Source organism: Carcharhinus amblyrhynchos, chromosome 3, assembly GCF_965287045.1.
Source record: "Carcharhinus amblyrhynchos chromosome 3, sCarAmb.v2.hapA, whole genome shotgun sequence".
NCBI lineage: Eukaryota > Metazoa > Chordata > Chondrichthyes > Carcharhiniformes > Carcharhinidae > Carcharhinus > Carcharhinus amblyrhynchos.
In genome coordinates this window covers 115,705,127-115,724,716 of record NC_137326.1, presented here as the reverse complement: position 1 = coordinate 115,724,716, position 19,590 = coordinate 115,705,127, and the positions used below count along the sequence as shown (strand labels likewise).

The following is a 19,590-nucleotide window of genomic DNA, read 5'->3' as shown; positions in this document are numbered from 1 at the left end:
CTGTAGATGGCCAGATCTGATGGGACATCATCACCTCCTGGGGCTTCTGAATGATGACACAACAGAGATGTAGAGACCTTGGTGAAACTATAATTACATCCTTGATGTTGCTCAACAATCCAGCCAAGGCTTTGGCCTTTTCAAGCTCTGGCTATATTATCCTGCAGTACATCATTAACCCTGAACTACCCTCCTAGTGACTATAATCCCGATTTTGAGATGATGTCTTTTATCCTGTCTAGGGCGTTAGATATATGAGCACTGAACACAGAGATCTGCATATGCTCAACAGCACTCTCCGCTGCAATCTGCTGACTTTTGGTGAGCTTCCCCCTGCTGGTGGAAACAGATCTTGCATTTTATTTCACCATGTGAGATAAAATTTGATTTTTTACCAAAAAAAATCGTGATTCTCTTCCATTTTCACATTAATTGGGCACTTAGAATTTTTTTGGTAAGTTCATCCCCCTTATGTCAATGGTCTTATCCTGATGATCTTCCGCCAAGGTTTCCTTTCATCAGCTGGGTAAATGGGGTGCTCGTATAGGCTTTGACTTATTATATTTAGCCCTACGGGGTTTCCCTCATCTTGCTGGGAGGAGCAGGATTGTATCTCCCTGAGAGACCCTTTTTGTGGATGTATTTACAATTCTCCTTCTTCTAGATGGTGAGGTCTACTTGGCAGAAATGCATTAAATTTTCAAGCTGATGGTATGACTTGAGGAGCATTTCCAGTGGGGCTGGAGATGAGCGAGGCTGGTTTCGTTGTGAGCTCAAGTGTAATGTGAGAATCCTTGGCTCATTGGCTCTTCTATCTGTGCTAATATCCCTTATTTTCTTAGATTTTGCATTTGGAAGGTGCGGAGATTATATTCCAATGGAAGGTAAACAGTGGGGCTTCTGGATGAGTTGAAATACCTGGGCTCTGTTTTATCTGCACTTTTCCGATGAGACTAGTTCTGATGATTGTATCCTATATGTGAAAGCATGCAGTCATACCACGCCTTGGGTTTGGGACTGTATCCTGATGTTTTCCTCTTTTTGGCGTATCTTTTCATTGTTTGCAAGTTTTGGGGTGTTGTTTTAGACCCTGATTGGATATTTGATCCCACCGTGGCTCCCTTATGCTATGTATCTCAGCCCTTGTTATCCTGTGGGCAAGGGTGTGCACCATTGTGTCATGCGCTCATGGCTTTTTCTTGCTATCGTGCTCTTTGTACTCTTTGTAATGTCCTTTTCTTATACATGCGAAAGGAGGTAATAATTAAATTGAATTGTAATTGATAATCCAAACCAATTGTAATGATATTTGCCATGCTTTTCTGTATTTCTATGGTGATTATTCTGTGCTATACTGCATTTCAGGGGTTTGTTGCGTTATTTGGTAGACTGGAAGATATTCTTTATTCATTCATGGGACATGGGAGTCGCTGCTGGGCAGCATTTATTGTTCATCCCTAGTTGCTCAAGGGCAATTGAAAGTCAACCACATTGCTGTGAGTCACATGTAGACCAGACCAGGTAAGGATGGCAGATTTCCTTCCTTGAAGGACATTAGTGAATCATTAGCTAGACTATTAATCCAGAAACTCAGCTAATGTTCTGGGGGCTTGGGTATGAATCCTGCCATGGCAGATGGTGGAAATTGAACTCAAAAAAAAATCTGGAATTAAGAATCTATTGATGACAATGAAACCATTGTCGGAAAAACCCACCTGATTCACTAATGTCCTTCAAGGAAGGAAATCTGCCATCCTTACCTGATCTGGTCTACATGTGACTCCAGAGTCATAGCAATGTGGTTGACTTTCAATTGCTCTTGGGCAACAAGGGATGGACAATAAATGCTGTCTTTCAATGCTCAGAGAAATAAAAATATAGCCAGGAAGATGAAGAGCTTTTGCCTTCACCAATATAATGGTGGTCATTACCTGAACGGGTTTGAGGCAGTCATGAAGGTGATTGTTTTGGAGTGGTCAGCTACTTCCTCCAAGACTCAAATTTAAATGTGGCAGAATACAGTTGTGACAGGATTTAAAGGCAACTTGCATTTATTTGTGAGGAAGATTCAAGTGTCGTTATTGTTTGTGAGAAATTGAGCTGTTGGGCCTGAGGAAAACATTCCCCTTTGCTCACTACCTCAAAATCTGCAACCAAGTTTTATAAGTTTATATGTTAGTGTCACAAGTAGGCTGACATGAATACTGCAATGCAGTTATTGTGAAAATCCTCTCGTCATCACCCTCTGGTGCCTGTTCAGGTACACTGAGGGGGAATTTAGCATGACAAAGGCTCCTAACCAGCACATCTTTCTGTGGGCGGAGACTGGAACACAAGGAGAAAATCCATGCAGACACAGGGAGGAGGTGTAGGCTCCGCACAGACAGTGACCCAGACTGGGAATTGTACCCGGGTCCTTGGCACTGTGTGACAGCAGTGCTAACCAGTGTGTCACTGTGCAGCCCCAGAAAATTAGCTGAGTTTCTGGATTAATAATCTAGTGACAATACCACCAGGCCATCACCTTATTCCATGAAAACGTTCAAAAAACTAAGAGTCTGGATATGGTTCAAGGGAAACAGCAGTAATTCGAAGGAAAATCCAGGTTTGCAAGTTCAAATTAAACTAGCAAATGGTGAAGCTGAATTCAATGGACTGGGTTTTACACAGCACAGCGGTCCACCTTCCTCAGCTAAGGGGTCAGGGGGGACACCACTCACTATCTTGATGGCTGCCTTGCAGTATTTTGATGCTGGGAATAGTGGAAGCCCTGCCTCAGAGAGCTGCCGGCTAATTGGATTGACAGAATGAAAGGGACAATAATAAGGATACAAATTTGAGTGAATAATAGGAAACAGAGGGTAACATATTCCAGGCTGGAGGAAGGTTTGTAGTGGTATTTCCCAGGGGTTGGCATTGGGACCCTTGCCTTTTCTGATGCATATTAATGATGTTGATCTTTATGTGTGGATAATTCAAAACTTGAAGAGGATAGTGCAGATTTTCAAAAGGGCATAGGCAAGTTGATGGAGTGGACAGATAGGTGGCAGATGAACTATAATCCAGGAAGAGTGTGAGAGGATGCATTTTGGCAGGAAGGAATGGACAAACAATATAAATTAAGAAGTCCAATTCTTAAGGGGGTTTAAGAACAGAGAGACTTTGATGTGTATGTGCATAGATCATTGAAGGTATTAGGACACATATAGAGAGTAGTTAAAGCATATAGTATTCTGGACTTCATCAATAAGGGCATAGAGTACAAGGAATGGATGCTCAACCTATATAAGGCGCTAGTTGGACCTAAGCTGGAGTATTGTGTTCAGTTCTGGGAGCCACACCATAGGAAGGATGTAAGAGTGCGGAAGGGTTTACAAAAATGGTTTGAGGGATGATAAACTTCAGTTATGAGGACAGATGGGAAAGGTTGAGACTGTTCCCCTTGGAGAGAAGATGGCCAAGAGGAGATTTAACAGATATTAAAAATTGTGAGGGGACTGGACAGAATAGATAGGGAGAAACTGTTCCTGCATTAAAAGGATCAAGAACAAAAGGGAACAGATTTAAAGTGATTTTCAAAAGAAACAAATGCGATTTGAAAAAAAACTTTCACATACATTGAGTGGTCTGGGTCTGCAATGCACTACACTATAACATTCAAGATGACATTTGATGATTACTTCAATAGAAACAATTTGCAGGAGCACAGGGAAAAGGCAGTGGAATGATATTAAGTCATAATGCTTATAGGCTGCCTCGCTAAATATTTTTAAGACGCGGGTTGATGGGTTTTTGATAAGCGAGGGGATTAAGGGTTATGGGGAGAGGGCGGGAAAGTGGAACTGAGCCATGACAGATCAGCCATGATCTTATTGAATGGCGGGGCAGGCTCGAAGGGCTGGATGGCCTACTCCTGCTCCTATTTCTTATGTTCTTATGTTCTTATTTGGACAGCTGGTGCAGACAAGTTGGGCTGAATGGCCTCCTGTGCCATAACAATTCTGATTCTGTCATTCCAACAGCACTAATTGGGTGTGGTGGTCACTGCTGTTACTACAGGCAGTTCCTAATGCGGAGGATAAACTCAGTGTCCTCCCCATGCTATGGTGGGATCTTCCAGTCCCGCTGATGTCAATGGCAATTTGCATTGTTTGTCTGCCTTGCTGCTTGGGAGCTTGCTACAGAGGGTAGCCATTTGCAGGATAGGAAGATCCTGCTGGCAGGAAAGGCTGGAAAATTCAGCCCAGTAGGTCTGGTGTGAGAAAAACAAAGTTAATATTTTGTGCCAATGGGAAGACAAAGAAAGCAAGGGAATACACAATAAATGGGATGATATTGAGAGAGGTAAGAGAAGTGAGAGACCTTGTCCATAGATCCGTGAATGTGTCAGGACAAGTGTATAAGGTGGTTATGAAGGCATTGGAAATATCTTTCTTTATTGATTGAGACGTGATGGGCTGAATGGCCTTCTTATGTGCGATAAGCTTTTTATGCTTCTCTGGTTCTTCGTTGGACCTTCTGAACTGGCCATTCAGTGTGAAATTGCATTCTGGGCGGATGGCGGTCATTGCTCCATTGCTTTCAACCACACTGATGCAGGAGTGTAAAATCCAGCCCATTAATTCTGGTAATTAGTGGACTGGCACCAGGAAATGACTATGGAAGCTACAAGAAAAATCCTAACACCCCTAGCTGTCTGACCTATCTGAAACTCCAGCCCTCTGCTATGTGGTTACTTGTAATGCCCCAGGGCAGCTGTAGGGATGTGACATTGCCATTGTTACCTACATCAGTAGCAAATTAACAAACCTACTATTGATTAGGTCAGTTGATTGCTTTATTTAAATCTTTAAAATTCTTATATAATTCTGATATAAATGTTGTATATAATTTTTAAATGATATATATATGCTATAGATTATTTTAATTACATGACTTCTCTAGTGCTTTTCAGAGATACATTCTGTTGCCCTTCATCAAAGATCTTATACATTCAGATTTTATCTTAACACAAACATCAGATTCTAACACAGTAACAAGGCATGAGCATTTTAGTTACACAATCTTCATATCAGGTACAGTAATAACAATTATAAAAATAGTACTCTAAATTATACATATTTGGATTTTTTAAATGATTATTGTAATCATGATTTAAGTTTCAATTTGGAAGAAATATTGATATAGATTTATATACTAGGATAATAGATAATATTCCCAACAGCAGGTATCCTACTGATAACTCTCACATAGTAAAGAATGGGAATTAATGTGAGGTTCTGATATTAGGAGAAACCAGGAATGAGACATCTTCTAATTCATGTGAACCTTTATGGAATTTACTGACAGTATTACAATGGAGGCTACTTCTGAATGAATACAATGGGTAAATTGTGATGGATAGGGCCAGGGAATACTCAGCCATTCTTAAGTTCATTGACTTCGGCAGGAGGGGCCATACAGTACTACCAAAGTGTTTACTATCTATAAAGATAATTTTGGAAGATATTGTTGATTTAGAGTATCGGTAACTATAAACTGATTCAAGTATACATTTCTAATGAACCCTCATTCATGAACACATTTCTAATGAACCCCCATTCATGTGAAATTTTCCAATGAATTTGTATCGATATAGTACGTTCTTGGTGCAATAACTCCTTCATGCCAGTGTGTCACTTCTTCATTAGCTTTTGGTAGAAGCTTCAGTTCCGCAGTGCTATGCTGACAGATTTATGGGATTTTGGATTCAGTACCACTTTTCTTCAATGATGGTCTTTCAATTCTCATCTAAAAAAAAATTATATCCATCAGGTATGATAAATACTATACTCAAGATTTCAAGATGTCATGTATGGTTAAACATGAGAGGAGGAATATAAGAAATGTTTTCACACTTTCAATGAGAAATTTTGCTCAGAGTGACAGAGGTTTAGAATAGCGGCTAAAATAACGTAGCCGCATTGCCACAATATACTTTGTGGAAATATTGGGCATAGATTCATATATTATATTTAGCCTGCAGTTTTCCATTTTCTTTCATTTTTGCTGTTAACATAAATTAATAAGCATTCTTTCATAAGTATGCAATAGTCATCAACTATGTTGCAGGACAAGTTACTACTGCAGTATAAACTTTGTATATAGGATCCTATGTTATGCAAATAGGAGTATAGAGCAAAGAAACAAAGAGGTTATTTTAAATTTGTACAGATGATTGATGAGCTGAGTTGTAATTATGTCTAGTTCTGAGTAATTTACTTTAGGAATAATGTCAAAGCCACGGTGGGTATAAAGAAATTGATTGAAGTATTGATCCTAGATATCTATGATCCTAGGCCTTATCTGGAGTTCTGGGTGCCATACCTGAAGAAAGATTGCATTTTATTAATTCATGGGACGTGGAGGTCAGCATTTATTGCCCATCCCTAACTGCCCTTAAGCAGTGTATTGAGTTATTTTCTTGAAGCGCTGCAGTTTTTGTAGATACATACACTGTGCTGTTCGGGAAGGAATTCTAGGAATTAAACCATGAGACAATGAAGAAATTGTGGTATGTTTCCTAGTCAGAATGGTGAATGACTTGGAGGGGAATTTCCAGTGGTGGTATTCCCTTGTATCTGCTGTCCTTTTAGATGGTAATAGTCACAGGCTTGCAAGGTGCCACCTAAGGAACCTTGGTGAGTTAGAATCATAGAAAAAGAATCATAGAATCATAGAGTTCCTGCAGTGAATCTTGTAGATGGTACACACCACTGCCACTGTGCTTTGCTGTTAGAAGGAGTGAATGTTTGTGGACGGGAAGCCATTCAAGCAGCTGCTTTGTCCTAGATGGTGTCAAGCTTCTTGAGTTTTGCTGGAGCTGCATTCATCCAGGCAAGTATTGAATAATTAATCACATTTATAGTTGTGGGAAGCAACAGCGTGCTTCTGAAACACAGAGTAAGTCTTTAAAAATGCTAAATGAAGGCATGCACAAAGAAAAGATGGAGATCAGAGTCTTGACAGTTTTTTGGGTGAGCAGCAAATCACAATCTTACGGCCCTTGGTGCAAAAAAGTCCAGGATGCAATTCTCACCAACAGGGAAAGGAGCGGAGCTTAATTTCATCAGTGAAGTCAGTTGCTGAGCTCTTGGGGGTGCCATTGTGCAGCTACCCTGATCTCCCAATGTACTGGACGATCTCCTCTTGCCCCCGCCACACCCCCACCACAGACATTGGGATTGCTTCCTGTGCTGGTCTCCTCCTCTGTCCCCATGGGTATCAGGACTGACCAGCCAATCACCCTCTTTATCTCCCCTTTGCAGACTTCACCTCACATCCCTCAATTGCTCTTGCTGAGCTCCCCCTGCTCCCGATCGTCACCTCTGCTGAATTCCTCTCTTCTCTCCCCCTCACTGCAGAGCATCTCCTGCCATCTCCCTATCCCTTTAGGCTCCATCCCCTCACACCCCTGCCCTTTGGAACTGCCACTGGCACTGCCAAGGTGCCCAGTGGGTGATGCCGGGATGTCTAGTGGGTAGTGCCAGGGCCCGGCCACTCAGGGGTTGCAATGATCTCCGGTCCTACCGATGAGGCCATCACATCTGGTCCCTATTGGTGTATTGGTGTATTTGATTCTCGCCAGTGAGGATCTCGACTGGTGAGCAGTTAAGGTCAAGTGAGCCCAGATGATAGTGTCCGAGACTCACTACTGACATTTAAATGATGCAATTAATATTGAAAAGGAGCAAAGCTGATTTCGCCTGCAAAACAATGTTGGTATGACTGAGAGAGGTGAGAAACTGGGCACGAACTGAATTTTCGGCCTCTCATTCTATCTTACCAGCTCGCTACACTGATCGACCGGCATTGCGAGCTGGTAAGCTAATGCCCATAGAATAAGATAGTGAAACCTGGATCAGTTATGGCAGCTGTTCTTTTGCACTCGAGCAAAGAATATCACACTTATACCTTTGGTTAGGTGTAAACATGGAGCACAACAGTCTCCAACCACAATGTTGATGCCTTTTTATGTCATACTGAAAATGAGAATCAGTACAAAACTGTGGTTTGTGACATTAACGCTTCACGACAATATTCCTGAATCAGGATTCAAAACTAACATAATTAACTGTGCTATAGGAAAATGTCTGCCATTTTCCAACTATGCATCATATACATTGCTTTGAAAGGCAGTGCTGAATTTTATGCTATTTACTACCTTTGCAGTTGAGCTGACATGATCAAAACTTGGTCTCCAGCTTAAAGGAGACAGACTCTTATCATTCAAAGAAGGCAAGATGGAGGTATCTTGCATCTTGGAAGAAACTGAAATGACAAATAAATTACAATAAAATTATATTTAATAAGCAATATGTGATGAACCAACATGATTAAACTTCAGTGGACAGTTAAGTAAACTCAAGGCTCCAAGGTAAAATAAAATAAATAACGTAGTAATATGCACATAATAAATGAAAAAAACCCCCAGTAATTTCAGAACACATGTTCCACATGCTTTATGCATAACAGAATCATTTCAGAGCAACTTGTATGACTGCTGGGTTACCCGTTGGAACAAAAGGGAGGGAAAGCATTGTGCTTCTTCCTGCTGTTATGTGGTTAGTAATGCTGGCTAAGTTTTGTCATTCTCCTTGCCTACTACAACTAGTTGGTCCATGTTGAATAAGGTGGTTTCTTTGCTGTTTAGCAATTGACACTTCAGGCTGGATTTTTACATGGGCTTCAGGACACTGACATTGGGAACAAATAAAGGAACCCAAGTCCATACTTAACTGGCAGCATGCCCAATGGCACAATCTTCCTCATACCAGTCTCCTAATTAGCTGCCTCTGCATTCACTGTAGTAGGCTCTTGATGCTGCTGGTCCAGAGGAGCAGCAACATTGTAACCTTGACAGCACAACCAGGGGAACTGGGTGTCGCTGAGGCAGGTCAGAGACTGTGAGGACATGGAACTAGAATTCCTACAGTGCAAAAGGAGGACATTTGGCCCATTGAGACTGCACTGACAACAATTCCAACCAGGCCACATCCTGTAACCCCACATATTTACCCTGCTGAGGGTCAATTTAGCATGGCCAATGAACCTTTGGACTTTGGGATGAAACTGGAGCACGCGGAGGAAACCCACACAGACAAGTGGGGAACGTGCAAATGCCACAGTCACCCAAGGCCGGAATTGAACTTGGGTCCCTGATCCTGTGAGGCAGCAGTGCTAACCACTGTGCCACCTTGCCACCCTGATGACATGGAGAAACACGCAAAGGCATGTACTGAAGTTAAAATAATTGGGGCCAAAGTAGTTAGGCTCCTGCAAGTGGAGAGAAAGCCCGTCTGGTTGGATCATTTGGATCATAGACTTTGCTTGCGGTGGCCTTCTCGCCTGAGCATGTAGCCTTTGGCTTTAATGGCCCCCTGCCAGAAAGAGGCCTTTTTCGTTGAGCTGGGGGTTATGAACAGTGGGATGATGGGGGGGTGGGAGGGGGGTAGTTGGGGGAGGTGTAGTCTAGCACTGAGAGACACCTCAACCATGAAAACGTTTTGGGATTCAGGGTAAGGCAACTGCTCGGAGTACCGGATGTGGCCACTGAAGTTTCTAGCATTGCAAGCACTGCAAAGCCGTCAGCCATTCAGATTGATTGGCAGCTTTCCAAGGCCAGACGTCCTTTTACAGCCAGGGGCAGATGTCTAGTCTCCTTCCATAAAACACTCGTTGGCTGTGAAATCACAGTAGAGATGTGTCTCCACTTCTGACCCCACCATCAAGAGACTGGGAATATTCAGCTTTTAATGCTGCTAAAGAAGGGAAAATCTCCAGTAGACTGTTTTTTCCTTATTACTGTATTGATTTAAATTTGCTGCCCAACTATGGTCAGATAAATTCCATTGTTGTTACTTCCAGCTGAAAGTTCTGGAACTGGTGGCAGATTCATGCCCTCAACCTCTGAACTGCTGTCCAAAATCAGGGCAGAAAATTTGGTCTCCGAATAGGGGGAGCTTTTGAGTTAATATCACCAAATTAATTTCTTGAAATTAATTTTAAACCAGGGTTTAAGGAAAAAGACAGTCAACTTTGCAACATGGGCCAGGATGGTGGAGTTTTCGTTCCCACCATCCAAAGTTGGTAAGGAACACATCCCTGTCAACACTGCCTACTCCACCATGATTTCACATGCCAACGAGCATTAATTGACAGATGGGACTTCTGTCTCTCACTGGAAAGGAAGTCTGGCCTTAGAGAGCTGCCAGTCAATCTGATTGACTGACAGCTCTGTAGCGTGTGCAGCGTCAGAAGTTGCAGTGGCCAGGACTGGTACTGCAAGAGGTCCCCAAAGCCTAAATCCTGTGATTCCAAGAACAGAAAACTTTGGAGGTTTCAGAGCAGGGAAGGTAAGGGAGGACAGAGGAGGATCAGGGCATCAGTGGGGAAACTGGATAGGAAGCTGACCTTAAGTGATCAATAAGGGCCTCAACTGGGGTGAGGCCTTAGCTGACATAGCGTAAAATTGCAGAAAGATCAGGGCAGCAAGGAATATGTCAGGAAAGGCCCCCCCCCCCCCCCCCCACCCACCCTCACCTACAAACCTGTCAGTGGGGGTGTAAAATTCTGTTCATGGTTAAAGTAGGTGGCCTTGTCAACTTGTGGTTTTTACAGTATCAGATCTTATTACTGAAAGGATGATGGAACTATTAGTATTAAACAAAAACAATTACTTTTTCTTGCAAATATAACAGAAATGAACCACACAATGCAATGAATTTTCCACTACACTCCCCCAACACACACCCCACACATCAAGCAGGGTTGCCATTTCCCCCCAGAGGTGGAAGTGGATCTATTCTGAATCCCATTAATGGGGTTCAGATGAATGCCCGACTGGAATCACCTTCACCCTGTCCAATTCTCCGTGCCGGAATGGAAAATTTTGCCCTTCATCTCAAACAAAAATGTATAAGCAACCAAATAAATGAAACAGCAATGCAATAGCTGAGCTACACATCAGAACAGAGACAAAACTCAACTGCAGTCTGTGTTGTAAACATAGAAGCTGATAATTATAATACTCACATGGATGAGTTTTAAAAGAGAACGTTGTCTGGCCATCATTGATGCTGTAAAAAATAAGATTCTGAGCTGTTAGTAAATCAGAATGGTACAAAGGGAATAACTAACTAATCATGTTCTGGGTTATTAAAGAACAATTGGCGAAATGAACAATTGTTTTCAATTTAGCCTCATGATCCTGATAATTTTAATTCTCCAAGGGCCAGATATTGCTGGGAAATCCATTATGCTGGAACGCCTACCCTGGGGCTAGAGACCACATTTCAAATCTCAGATATGGCGACATGTGCAAGACTGAGCTTGCAAAGGTACAGCAACTATTCCGCATTTCCAGCCCAGCAAGAGTCTGTTCCCTCCCTGCTCCTTATGGAACACATAATGGTCTCTTAAGGAAGTCAATGATCCCCTCTGGGATTGATCATCTTGTAAATATTTGAGACATTTTCACAAATCTCATACAGTCAAAGTCACACTGAGCCCAACATTAGATGCAAAGAGTAGAATTATTGGGGTATCCAGAAAATTTCCGCAGACTTGCTCCTTTTTCATAATTGGGATGGGGGAGGGACGGGAGGGTGAGGGGAATGTTGTGCAAGGAGTAGGGGGCGGTGTTGTATAGAAGGCCCAGAACCTTCCTCCCACAAATATCAGAAAAGTGCTGAGGTTAAATGATTGAGTGGAAAGCTGATGCTAACTAGTTCTTTTTCATTCTCTAGGTCTCTTGACTGCAAATCCTCCTTAATTTTGTCTTGACCTGGACTAGTATTTCACTTCCCAAAAGCTGAAATAAATTCACAGGTTATAGTGGAGTTTTACATCACTGTTAATCTATTTTCAATTATAAATAGATCTAAATGTGCACAAAACAGTCAAATTAAATCTATGTTCAGATTTGTTTTTGAACAGTTTGAATTGCAATTCAGGTTCTTTGGCAGTGTAACATTAATACATAATACAATAGTAAGATTTATGGTTTGGTGACCAATGTTAAATAACTGTATCCATTAGGTGTGAAAATGAAATTACAATTTTGCACACAAATTAAAACAGAAAAGTAGCAACATTTTGTATAATCACCTGCAATAGTCTGAGATATAAAACAATATCATGTACCTGTTTGTTTCATTTATGAGTCTTTCCCTTCCAGATTTCTTGCATTTCCATACACAGAAAAATATGACCAACATCAATAAGAGCAGGAAACCTAAGGCTCCAAACAGAATGCCAAAAAATGCTCTGAGATTCATGGATGTGTGCTCACAGTGGTCTCCATAATTTGAATAAATTGTGTATGGAACACATCTGGAAATAAAAACTGAACAACTTAGGCACTGTTATCATTGAAATTCCAAATAGCAAGACACTTAATACCATTTCCTTGGAAGCTTATCATTTTACAAATATAGAAGATTGAGGTTAAGCATATCAAGGGCACTGGCCATAAAACTTTACCATCGCAATGATACACCATGAATTCAATTGCTATTTCCATTTTCAGTGCTTATTGATTATGGGTAGATAAGTAAGTTATAATTTGGAAATGTAAATCATGAGAATTACCCATGGCTTTTGTTGCAGAGGTGGGATTGAAGTCTCCACCACCTCAAACAAGATGCTTATCATTGAGGACATGTGGCTGGAGATGGAGAAGCAGGTCAGCAAGGTCTCCCATATTCAGAAGTTTCCACACCGCCTCAAACACAATGATTATAGATGTGAGTGAGTTACAAGTAGAAAGTGAAAAAAGTGTCCTTTGTTTCAGGGACTATAGGCCAAATCCTAGTCAGGATCCCAACGTGGGTACCACAATAGACAAACAGCAAACAAGGACAAAGAAAAGTACAGCACAGGAACAGGCCCATCAGCCCTCCAAGCCTGTGCTGGTCATGATGCCCCAACTAAATTAAAAAGGAAAGACATTCCTGAGAACACCACCCTTCCTTACACTGGAATAAACTGCAGGTGGAATTTTCTAGATATCTCCATTTTCAGGGCAAGGTTGTCCCTGGTTTATACAGACTGAACAACTCTGGAAATTTATCTGTTCCATTCCTCTCAGTAAATTTGTCTGTCTCATTCTCTCTCTCTCTACAGGTGCTGCCTGACTTGCTGAATATTTCCACGTTTTATTTTGGTGGACATGTTTCACTGAATAGAATTTTGAATAACCTAAATAAGTCTGAGGAATAGGTTTTGAGGGAGAGAGGTGGGATGGAATTTTCATTTTGCTTTACAATTCCTTTGTACGTTGGCAAGAAAGTGTTCAATTCTGTTAAGTTAATGGATTTCATACTTGCATGAAGGTCCAGTCTGCAGATGTTTGCATATTCCCTGATTCTTACAGTAATTCAATTCACAGAGAGATCGGCAAATCACTCCAATTTGGTCATCAAATTGAACCACATAACCAGCAAACTGAGTGTTGTTACAGCTGAAGTATTTCAGTAGATCAGTGCTTCTTACTGTAAAGAAATGAACCAGTATTTTTAGCCAGAATGTCAACTGTGTTAGCACTACTGTTTCACAGCACCAGGGACCTGGGTTTGATTCCTGACTCGGGTGACTGTGCGAAATCTGCATGTTTTCCCCATGTCTGCATGGGTTTCCTCCAGATGCTCCAGTTTCATCCCACAGTCTGAAAGACGTGCTGGTTAGGCGCTGAAATGTGGCGACTAGGGGATTTTCACAGTAACTTCATTGCAGTGTTAATGTAAGCCTACTTGTGACACTTATAAATAAACTTACAACTTTAAAACTTTAAATAGTGTACTGACATTGGGTTGTTGTTGATATTGGCAGAGATTCTTCCAAATAAATTCTAAGTCCCCAACATTCTGGAAAATTGGTGTAAATCCCACTTTCTTTTTCCTGCATGATTTCCAAAATGAATCTCCAACACTGTGCATCACAGAGGGCCTCAGCGTGATTCACTCTGAAAGTCTGTGGGTGTAGCCTACTCCCATGCAAGAGGCCAGCAGCATAGTGGTGAGAAGGCACACTGTTTGCTTTGCCAGCCTCCAGATCATTGCCGAGCCTGATTGCTGGCCAGCCCCATAAGCCCCCATCGCTGGCCTTCTAACCCCCCTCCACTCCCCTGATTGCTGGCCTCCCGGACCTCCCTGTGCCAGCTCCGACAGCTCCCCCCACCCCATGGCCAGTCCCGAACTCCTGATTCCACTGCCCCCCCTTCTCTGGGCAGCCCCTGCCCCCTCCGACAGTTCCAACTTCCCCCACTCCCCCCACCTGGATTGCCAGCCCCTATCACCTCCTCCCTCCCTCTTCCAGTCATCCCAAGTGCAGAGTGGCATTGGGTCCCCCCACCCCACTGATTGCCCTTCCCAGAGGCCCATCCCCCTCTGGTGTGCCCTCTTGGCCCCTTGGGCAGTGCCAAGGTGACAGGTTGGCACTGTCCAAGGCAACCCCCTCCATTACCCCGACCACTCGCGGTGGCCTCAATGGCCTCTCTTCCCTCCAGTGGGATCAGACCACCTGTTCCCTATTAATGGAAAGCAAGAGTGAACCATTCCTGGCAGGGCAGATGCTAGTAGGCCTGGAGGCTTCAGTCCCTGGCCTGTTAATGAAATGTAAATGGAGATTTCCATATTGTAATCAGCTCCATGCCGATGTCCAGCCTGCAGCTGATTACACTTGAAACCTTAATACTGGAGACTTGTGGAGACTGTGGCGCCCAGTGGGGAACCCACAAAAAAACCTGCACTGATACCTCCCAGCTTGGTGCACTGCTTGAGCTGTGCAGCAGGCTGCGAGAATTTCCCCATTATATTTATGGAAGAGAAACGCTTATAATATGTTTTCTTTTCACTCATGTGAGATGGGAGTCGCAGCATGGCTAGGCCAGTATTTGCTGCCTATCCGTAACCGCCCTTGAGGATATGGTGGTAAGCTGCCTTCTTGAATCGTGGCAATTCTTGAAGGATTGGTCACTTTCTTACTTTATGTATAAAAAACTGAGGAAATTGGCTAAATGCTGGTTTCACGAAAGTAGGGTGAAATGGTGGCATAGTGGCTGGCAAGGCTAATTCACACCACCAGGGACCTAAGTTAGATGTGGAAATTTCACGTTCTCCCATGTCGGCTGGGGTGTCCTCTGGGTACTCCTGTTCCCTCCCACAGTCCAAAGATGTGTAGGGTAGGCGGATTAGCCATGGTAAATGCGCAGGGCTATGGTGATGGGGTGAGGGGAGGTGGCAGTGGAGGTGGGTAAGATGCTTTTTTGGAGAGTCAGTGCAAACATGATGGTCTCCTTCCGCACTGTAGAAATTTGTTAGTTCTCTGAATGTTTGAAAACTGATTATCGCAGTAATCAATCTATTACATCTATTTTGTAGATTGGATCTATCTATTCTCTGGATGGTATTTTCCCATCCCGTCTGCCCCAGGAGTTGTCGTTGACGGGGGCGGATCATGCAAAGGCCCATTGATCTTGGGTGGGAATTTCCGGCCTTAGGATGGGCGTGGCTGGAAAATCCTACTTTTGTTTTCATATTTTTGACATTATTGTCTTAGTCCTGGGACTAGGTAGACACCAAATCCAATTTTAAATAAATCTCATGAGCATTATCATATATCACCGATCAACTGTCAAAATCTTACACTTACATTTACTTAGATCTTGAATGTCAGCTTCAGTTAAGCGCTTAAACGTAATATTATCAAACGTCAGAGCACGCTTAAATCGTTCACCATTAAAAGCTCTCAGAATTGCTTCATTTAGACCTTCATTTAGGAAATCAATTGTAGTCTTTCGCCCATCGTAATTGAATAATGACACAACAGCAGTTGTTACATTTTCCCCTTTCGACCTGTTGGTGTGCAGCAGAGAAATAAATTAAACAATAAGTTGTTTACATATCAGAGAGTCAATGATCATAGCACAGAGTGAGGCCATTTGAACATCAACCCATACTGGCTGTCTGCAAGCTAGTGCTGCTCTTCCGCCTTTTCCCTGTGAAATTTTCCCTTTTAGGCACTTATCCTATTTCCGTTTGAAAGCTTTGATTGAGACTGCCTCGATCAGCCTTTCAGCTAGTGCATTCCATATTCTAACCACACATTGTGTTTACCCTCATGTTTCCTTTGCCAATCACTTTCAATCTATTCTCTGGTTCTCAATCTTTCCACAGAGGAAAATTGTTGTTCTCCAGCTACTCTGTATAAACTCCTCATGATTTTGAACACATCTAAATTATCTCCTCTCAACAAACTTCCCTTTTGGAAAACAATCTCAGCTTCTCCAATTTATCCATGTGACTCAACTCCATGAGGGCAGTAAGATTGCAAGAGAGCTGAGAAATCAGGTTCGCGCCCCAATTGCTCACCTCTTGTGATCTTACTGGCACTGGATATCCAGCACAATGGGCATGAGGCTGATTGTAATATTTAAATCTATTTAAATACAGATTTAAATATTACAAGTCCAGGATGCAATTATCTGGGTTCAGTTGCCTCTGTGACTTCGTTGGGTAAAAATTCTCTCTGGCACGATCACACATGGTCCCCATTGAGGTGATAGCCTTGCCGGTAGGACTGGAGGCCATTGCAGCTCTATTGGGAGGTTGGGGGTAGAAGGGAGTTCCCCTTGCTGTGGCACATTGGCACTGCCAGCCTGGCACACTGGCAGGGACCATTGGGCACCAGGTAGTGTCAACAGTGCAGTGGCGGGGTCTCAAGGAGGGCATACGGAGACGGGGTGGGGTCTGAGGGGGGCAGGTCAATTGGGCAAGGAGATCACTGCCTCTGCAACAATGATTGGGGGTGCTGGGCCCACTGCCACTCTGCAATCGCGATTGGAGGGGGACCGCTGCCACTCTGCAACTGGGGATTGGCTGGACTATGCACAGGGGGATGGTTTCAGCCTGTGTGGTAGGGGGTTGGTGATCAGTCCAGGTGGGGGGGCGGAGGGAGGGGTAGAGAGGAATTCAGCCATGAAAGCCAGCAATAGCTGGGGGAAGCAGTGATTGTCAGATTTCTGTGTTCACAGAACACAGAGGTCTGTTCATGTGCAATTGCACCCTCGACTACTACCTGTCAGCTTTTCAGCAAGCTAGACCCCACCCATTCCCCTTGCTGGCAAGAAAAATGTTTGGCCTCATTTTATTTCAACAAAAGGTAGGTAAGATTCGATTTTCATTTCGCTCAAAAATTGGTGCAAATTTCTTCTATTTCCATGCTTGTTTGGCACTTAGAACATTTTTGATAAGATCATCCCACACCTTTGGAACCATTCTTGTAATCCATTTCTACATTCAAAATGACTCTGAAGAATAGGCATGTGGACTTAATATTAACTCTATTTTCTCCTTCCACAGATGCTGTCAGACCTGCTGAGCTTTTCCACCATTTTCTGTTTTTATTGAGACTCCAGTATCCACTGTATTTTGCTTTTAAACCAGCATCTGCGATGCCAGGGACTTCAGAAGAAGGCAAAGATGGATCATCCACATGGCCTCCCTAACTGAAGGTTGTTGCAAATGTTTCGACTTTGTCTTTTGCACTGATATGTCAGGCTGCCCTATCAACGTGAATGGGGAACATTTGTGGAGTCTGCTCCTCCAGTTGTTTCATTGTCTACCACCATTTACAATTGGATGCGACAGGATTGCAGGGCTTAAATCTGTATAATATTGGTTGTGGGGTTGCTTAGACTCTATCAGATGCTGTAATAAAGTAATTATAATAATAATGCAAGTAGTCCTGTCTTGTAGCTTCACCAGGTTGACATCACTTTTAGATATGCCTGTTCATTCAACCAGGGTTGATCCCCTGGCTTAGTGAAGATGGAGAGTGAAGGACATGCCAGGCCATGAGGCTACAGATTGTGTTTCAGTACAATTCTGCTGCTTTTGATGGGACTCAATACCTCATGGATGCCTAGTTTTCCATTGCTAGATCTGTTCAAAACCTATCTTATCACTGTGATTGTAATGGAACACACATGGAATAAATTTTCAGTGTAAAAGCAGGAATTTGTCTCCACAAGGACTGTAAGGACATTCATACCAATATTCTCATGAACAGATGCATCTGCAAAATTGGTAAGAGTGAGGTCAAGTAAGCTTTTCTCTCTTGCTGGTATCTCCTCACCACCTGCGCCACCTGGTCTAGCAGCTTTGCCCTTTAGAATTCAGCTAGCTTGGTCAGTAGTAGTGCTATCAAGCCACTTTTGGCAATGAACATTGAACCCTGCCATTCAAAGCATATTCTGTGCTCTTGCCACCCTTAGTGCTTCTTTCAAGTGATGTTCACACTGGGGGAATATTGGTTCATCAGGGAGGCGGTGATAAGTGGTAACCAGCAGGAGGTTTACTCATGTTTGACTTGAAAATAGTTTATTATACAATGGTGTGTTCTAAGAATAAATAAATATATATTGATCAAAACGTGTACCAACCAGAAAACATATTCTGAATCATTCGAGAAATGTTTCACAGTCGACAGAATTCCATGCACCTAAAACATTTAAAGGAACAGTTGACTAAATTTTTATCTTCATATTCTGATTGCCTGGATTATCAGATAAACTAATACTTTAATTAGAAAGTGTATTGCATACTCTTTGTGTAATACCTCAGAAACTATCAGACTCTTTCAAAGCACTCCATTTTAGAAATGTATATGTAAAAACGCATTTCTGGCATCTCACCCTGTAGTGACTGCACTGTAAACCATGTAGCAGTTAGTCAAACCGAATTTGCTTGAAAAAATATAAAATATTTTTTATTTAGATGTTTTACAGGAATACACAGAAATTGTCATTTTTGAATTCTGGACTGACCAACAAAATCAAGGCTTTAAGGCTTGGCCCTCATTTGAGTCCAACTGGCCAGCAGCTGTGGATGACAAGTAGACCAGTTTGAGCCACTGAGATGTTGGCTGATGGGGAAATTGGTGACAGCTGCAGGAAGGGCTTAGTATGTCCCTTGTTACATGGCTCAGTGAACATAACAATTGTTCAATGGCAAGGCCAGGGATAACTGGTGAGTTCACAGTGATGGCAGGAACTGGAAGGGGATGGGTACTTAACTTTAATTAATTATTTAAGCTAAGAATTATTAACCTCATTATTACTTCAGCATAGTTAAACCAATCAGATGTAATTGACGATGGAAATCAAGTTTAATTTCGGTTTAAGTTGTTTTATTGGGGTCAGTGTGTATATCTCAAAAGAATAGTCAAACCAAGAAGGATACAAAATGAGAAATCTGTTTGTCAAATGTTAGGATGGGGGATGAGGGAGGGGTCAGGACCCTGGAGAGAGACGGGCCAGGTCCCTGGAGGGGGATGTGATTGAATATTGAACGGAGGAATTAGATCTTGTGAGAGAATGGGAGATGGGTGGAGTTGAGTCCTAGGAAAGGAGAGTGTTGGCTCTCATTGAGGGGTAGGGGTAGGCAGGGTTGAGGTTTGCTTGGGGGCCAGATAATGGGGGAGTGGAGGATAAGGTAGACCTCAGATGGTGGGGTACGTAGGACCTCAGGAGTGATGGGGGCATTTGGTGGC

The 19,590-nt window shown here is 42.6% G+C and overlaps 1 protein-coding gene across 1 annotated transcript in view; it reads right to left on the bottom strand.

Moving 5' to 3' along the window:
* Window positions 1–4,819: 4,819 nt before the first annotated feature.
* Window positions 4,820–19,590, bottom strand: part of LOC145341249 (uncharacterized) — a 326,614-nt gene continuing 311,843 nt past the window's right edge. Inside the window, exons 124-130 of the mRNA XM_080186176.1 lie at window positions 18,482–18,540; window positions 15,691–15,893; window positions 13,364–13,532; window positions 12,184–12,372; window positions 11,074–11,117; window positions 8,204–8,310; window positions 4,820–5,790 (exon numbers count right to left, since the gene is read on the bottom strand). Coding sequence (XP_080042302.1) covers window positions 5,734–5,790; window positions 8,204–8,310; window positions 11,074–11,117; window positions 12,184–12,372; window positions 13,364–13,532; window positions 15,691–15,893; window positions 18,482–18,540 — 828 coding nt within the window. The 3' untranslated portion in view covers window positions 4,820–5,733. The remainder of the gene's footprint in view (window positions 5,791–8,203; window positions 8,311–11,073; window positions 11,118–12,183; window positions 12,373–13,363; window positions 13,533–15,690; window positions 15,894–18,481; window positions 18,541–19,590) is intronic.